General features: G+C 47.5%; 1 protein-coding gene across 1 annotated transcript; it reads right to left on the bottom strand.

The window, feature by feature from the left end:
* Positions 1-1742: 1742 nt before the first annotated feature.
* Positions 1743-2898, bottom strand: LOC123412469 (LOB domain-containing protein 12). The gene is made up of 2 exons (XM_045105419.1): positions 2519-2898; positions 1743-2415 (listed from the first exon to the last, which is right to left on the bottom strand). The coding sequence occupies exons 1-2, from the start codon at positions 2672-2674 to the stop codon at positions 2002-2004; spliced, it is 570 nt and encodes a 189-aa protein (XP_044961354.1). The 5' UTR covers positions 2675-2898; the 3' UTR covers positions 1743-2001.
* Between the last annotated feature and the right edge of the window lie 2969 nt (positions 2899-5867).

Raw genomic sequence — 5867 nt, 5'->3', positions numbered from 1 at the left:
CCTAGGGCGCCCTCCCCTCCTCCCTTCCCCCTATATATAGAGTGGTAGAGAAAGGGCAGCCAGCCGACATCTTGCCGTGGCCCTTCTCCTCCTTTCCCTCGTAGTTCTTCTTCTCTAAACATCGCGCGGCGAAGCCCTACTGAGCTGTAACCACCATCACCTCACCACGCCGCCGTGTTCTCGGAGGACTCGGGCTGCCACTTCACCATAACTCACTGGATCGAGGAGGTGAAGGCGTCACCAAGCTGCACATGTGTTGAATGCGGATGTGCCGTCCGTTCGGCGCTTGATCGGGAGTTCGTGGGACGGATTGTGATCGGATCACGAAGACGTACCACTACATCAACCGCGTTCTTGAACGCTTCCGCTTAGCGATCTATAAGGATATGTAGATTCAACCTCTTCTATCGTAGATGTGCATCTCCTAGATCGATCTTGATGAGCGTAGGAAATTTTTGTTTCCCATGCGACGTTTCCAACATTAGAGCTTTGGTACAAGGTTTTAAAGGGAACATTTGCCGTCACGAAGCTCCCACTTTGTGGCAATTGCAGCTGTGTCAAAGAAGGATACCCGTCAGCGCCAGCTCACTACTTGCCTGTGTAATCGATTTATATTTCCAACCTTTTTATTTCGTAAGTAGAACAACGCCTAGAAAGAATGAAAGACCGTTTCTAATTACCTTTGCTGCATCTAGCCTAACTGCCACACCCATGTGACCACTGAAGCAAACATCTCAACCCTTTTGTTCTTGCTCTGAAGAACTAGGCACATCTATAGGACTTAGACTATGGTGATCATCTATGTGCTACGCATCCTTTTATGGTCGTGTATTCTAAATGTAATCAAGCACTTCCTAATAGTGATGTATGTCCTTGGTTATATTGGTATGCTACATATACATCATAACACTATAAATCATGTATAGCAGATTTAAAGGCGGATATTCATTTTGACTCCTGTTAGCATATGAACCTGCATGTTCAAAATGTATTTTACAAATGTCAAATTATTTTGAAAAAAAAATAGATGTGTTTGTTGTCACACTCAAATGGCACATACAAATTTACAGGTCAAGAACTTAAGTATTTTGGTCTGTGCAAAATGAACAAGTCGAACGACAACTTTTACCTTCAAATGTTACATTTAATTTTATTTTTTCACCAACGAAGCACCGCTATCCCATATGACATGAAATTTGGCAAGCACACTTGACACACTAATATGAACACCTACAAAAAAATTCAGAATTTTTTGAACTTATTTACTATTTATTTTAATTTTACTGTTTATTAGGGAGCATATGCTCCCGGGAGCCAAAAATCCACGTCCATTTAAAGGTTTCTTTATGATGCATCTCTACCTATGTGCCTTGCTTGATAAAAGCAATGTAAATAAGCTATCGTTAGCTTATCTTATGCCCTTCTTATAAGGCTATGCATCGACTCTATGTATACATTCATGGTATCATGGTACCAAATATCTATTAACTATCAGTTACATATACATTCTTCGAATACTCGGTTTCCTCTCGCTTTTTGCGCCGTATGGGCGCAAACCGGTCATCTAGTAGAGCATAAAAGACGACCACCACCACGGGAAAAGAAGAGTAGAAGGCCATGACAATAATCGTGTGATGTGCATAAGGATCCTAATGTATATGAGAATTAACTAGTCATGAATAAATAGGACAAAACAATGTCACTAAAGCAGGTTGGGCAAAAGGAGGAAAAGCTGAAAGATATCCAGAGGTCAGGTAAACAAAGACAATAATGAGCAAGCGAAGCAAGGACATGCTAATGACCACAAAAGCATGGATCTCCTGCTAATTCTGGATCATCAAACACGCACAACACAACAACAACAACACTAGAGAGAGGGAGAGAGTTCAAAATGTAAAAAAGAAGAAGAGAATAGTCACCGGAACGGAATTAACCTAAACCCCTACACGCGCATAGCTAGCGACAAGCTAAGTCCTACACAAGTTGACTTTGACTAGCTAGCTACGTCCACAGGGACTCCCTCTTGAGGTGGTCCTGCTGCCCGTAGTGATGCACGTTGGAGGCCGGCGCGCCGCCGTAGCTGCTCATCAGCTGCGGCGGGAACCCGCCGCCGCCGTTCTGCATCAGGAAAGCCTCTGCCGCCGCTGTGTCGTCGACGACCATCTGCTGCATGGCCGCCAGGCTGTGGCCGTCGTTTCGTCCCGCGTCGTCCTGGGACTGGCAGCCGTCTCGCTGCTGCATCTGGATGCACAGGATCTCGGCCTGCGCGACGGCGAGCTGCATCTGCAGCTGCGACACCTGGTTCTGCAGGAAGGAGATGGCCCCCACGCAGCCGTACACCGGGTCCCTCACCCGCGCGTTCGCCTCGTACACCAGGCTGCTCACCGCGTCCCCGCGCTGCTGCACCGGCAGCTCCTGAAAATAATGGCATCTCATGTGTTAGGGTCTGCGTGCCTCCCTCTGCATCATTGCATGAGGTACATATCATTTACTCTAGCTACGTACTGCATGTACGTACCAGGAGCATCTTGCTGACGTTGCTGGCGCCAAAGACCTTGTGAACGATGGCGAACTTGTGGGGGTCGTCGGCGGGGAAGAAGGGCGCGAAGATGCAGTCCTTGGTGCACCGCCGCCGGAGCAGCTTGCACGACGCGCACGGCGACCCGCCGGCCATGCACGCGACCGTCGTATGTGCCTGCAGTGTATCAGCGCCGCCGGCGGCCGGCCGGATATCTCTAGCGTAGTATCCGTTAGGAGCTAGAGCACTTGAGGCTGCCAGCTTGAGGCTTAGAGCTAGAGAAGCGAGTTGAGCAACAAGGAGATGGATGGCGACCGGAGTGTGCGAAGCGAGCAGTTATTTATATCGGTCGACGCCGACGACGCATGTGTGCGCTGTTGAGAGAGACTGCACACTCCGAGAGAGACAAGGGTAATTAGTACAGCGCTGTTGGCTAGTTTCTCAAGAGATGCCCTGCCTCTGACCTAGCTGGATCACTGGAAGAAAGTTGCTAATTGACATAGACATAGTTTTTCACGGAGGCGAAGTGTGGCAGAGGGTGATGCTTCCATTGGAGACGAGGGCATCCAAGTCGCCGTTAATTACCAATAAAGGAATCTTAGCCAGGACAACGCAAACCATGCAATTAATTCTGTCAGAATGTCATGTCGCTTGGGTGATTACCATATATACGTGCATGCATGTGACGGTCGGATTTACTCGTGCTGTAGGCTGTAGCATATACTCCGTATAGGTAAGTAACGTGCACGAAATAAATAAGGCCTAAAATGAACGAAGGGTGCAGTGTGTGTAGTGTACGTGGCTTGGCCTTTTTTTTTTTTTTGCGGAAGTGGCTTAGCCAATTTGATTATACTATATATGTAACTGTTGATTAGAGGGATATACAAGCGGCGTACGTACGTGAGCAGATGAGATCGTGGACCTGAAGCAAAGAATCCATCCAGGAGTGTGAAGTTTACTCCTTCCGTCGCGTAAAGCCAACGGTGCACCTAGTTGCTGAGGCAAGAATCTTCCGGAAATCCCTTGTCTCGAGGTCATGTTTTTTCCTTCATCTGTTGTGGCTCAAATCCATGACATTTTACCGGGTGCTCGACTTCGTACAGCCCAGCAAGGCAAAACTTACCATTTGTTTTTCATCAACAGCACGTCCTAATGAACGATAACCCTATCCCATCTCAAAATACAACAACAACAACAACAACTCTTAAAATAAAAATAAAAAATCTATCTAGTCTTTACCGAGAAATTACAAAAAGCCAGAATATTTGAGGCTGGGTTCCAGTTTACCACCACTATTTTTTTATAACACCACTTTTGACGCACACAACTAGAAAAAATCCTATAGACTGAGAATTAGCAGTAGCGCTCGCAAAGAGACATCGCTACAGGTAAAAATTAGGAGCAGCGTGGGTCTTGATAGGCAGCGGTACTACTACAAGGCCCTCATCGTGTCCCGTGGGCTAGCTATAATAGCAGCGTGACCTCTCAACACGCGCTACAACTAACATGTAAGCCGTAGCGAGGTTTTATAACCTGCATTATGTTGGGGAACATAGTAATAATTCAAACAAATTCATACGTTATCAAGATCAAACTAGGAGAAACCAGCAACGAGAGAGGGAGAGCATCTTCATACCGTTGAAGATCGCTAAGCGGAAGCGTTACTATGAACGCGGTCGATGGAGTCGTACTCGCGGCGATCCGATCCAAGCACCGAACGAACGGTGCCTCCGCGTTCAACACACCTACAGCCCGGGGACGTCTCCTCCTTCTTGATCCAGCAAGGGTAAAGGAGAAGTTGAGGGAGAGCTCCGGCAGCACGATGGCGTGGTGGCGGTGGAGCTTATGGTTCTCCGGCACGACTTCGCTAAGCACCGCGGAGGAGGAGAAGTGGAGAGATAGGGTTGCACCAAGGGGAGAGGTTCAAGGTGTGTGCAGGCCTTCCAAAACCCCCACTATTTGTAGGAGGGAGGGAGAGGGGGCCGACCACCCTAGGTTTCCCTAGGAGGGGCGGCGGCTGCCCTAGGGGTGGCTTGCCTCCGAAGTTGGAGGGAGGCAGCCCAACGCCCTAGGGTTTTGCCCTAGGCACCTTGGGTCTCCTATGATGACTCGCACCAGCCCACCAGGAGATGGTTTCCTCCCACTTTCGGCCTATGTGGCCCTCCGGGACAGGTGGGCCCTCCCAGTGGACCCCGGTACCCTTTCGGTGGTCCCGATACAATACCCATAAACCCCGAAACCTTTCCGGTGACTGAAACTGGACTTCCCATATATAAATCTTCACGTCCGGACTATTCCGCAACTCCTCGTGACATCCGGGATCTCATCCGGGACTCCTAACAACCTTCGGTAACCACATATACAATTCCCATTACAACTTTAGCGTCACTGAACCTTAATTGTGTAGACCCTACGGGTTCGGGAACCATGCAGACATGATCGAGACATCTCTCCGGCCAATAACCAACAACGGGATCTGGATACCCATGTTGGCTCCCACATGTTCCACGATGATCTCATCGGATGAACCACGATGTCAAGGATTCACTTAATCCCGTATACAATTCCCTTTATCTACCGGTATGATACTTGCCCGAGATTCGATCGTCGGTATCCCTAAACCTTGTTCAATCTCGTTACCGGCAAGTCTCTTTACTCGTTCCGTAACACATGATCCCGTGGCTAACTCCTTAGTCACATTGAGCTCATTATGATGATGTATTACCGAGTGGGCCCAGAGATACCTCTCCGTCACACGAAGTGACAAATCCCAGTCTTGATTCGTACCAACCCAACAGACACTTTCGGAGATACCTGTAGTGCACCTTTATAATCATCCAGTTACTTGTGACGTTTGATACACCCAAAGCATTCCTACAGTATCCGGGAGTTGCGCAGTCTGATGGTCTAAGGAAATGATACTTGAGATTATAAAAGCTCTAGCAGACGAACTACACGATCTTGTGCTATGCTTAGGATTGGGTCTTGTCCATCACATCATTCTTCTAATGATGTGATCCCGTTATCAACGACATCCAGTGTCCATGGAAATGAAACCATGACCATCTATTGATCAACGAGCTAGCCAACTAGAGGCTCACTAGGGACATGTTTTGGTCTATGTATTCACACATGTATTACGGTTTCTGGTTAATACAATAATAGCATGAACAATAGACAATTATCATGAACAAGGAAATATAATAATAACAATTTTATTATTGCCTCTAGGGCATATTTCCAATAGACTCCCACTTGCACTAGAGTCAATAATCTAGTTACATTGTGATGAATCGAACACCCATAGAGTTCTTGTGTCGATCATGTTTCACTCGTGGAAGAGGTTTAG

This window comes from Hordeum vulgare, chromosome 1H (genome assembly GCF_904849725.1).
Source record: "Hordeum vulgare subsp. vulgare chromosome 1H, MorexV3_pseudomolecules_assembly, whole genome shotgun sequence".
NCBI lineage: Eukaryota > Viridiplantae > Streptophyta > Magnoliopsida > Poales > Poaceae > Hordeum > Hordeum vulgare.
This window is presented reverse-complemented; position numbering and strand designations above follow the sequence as displayed.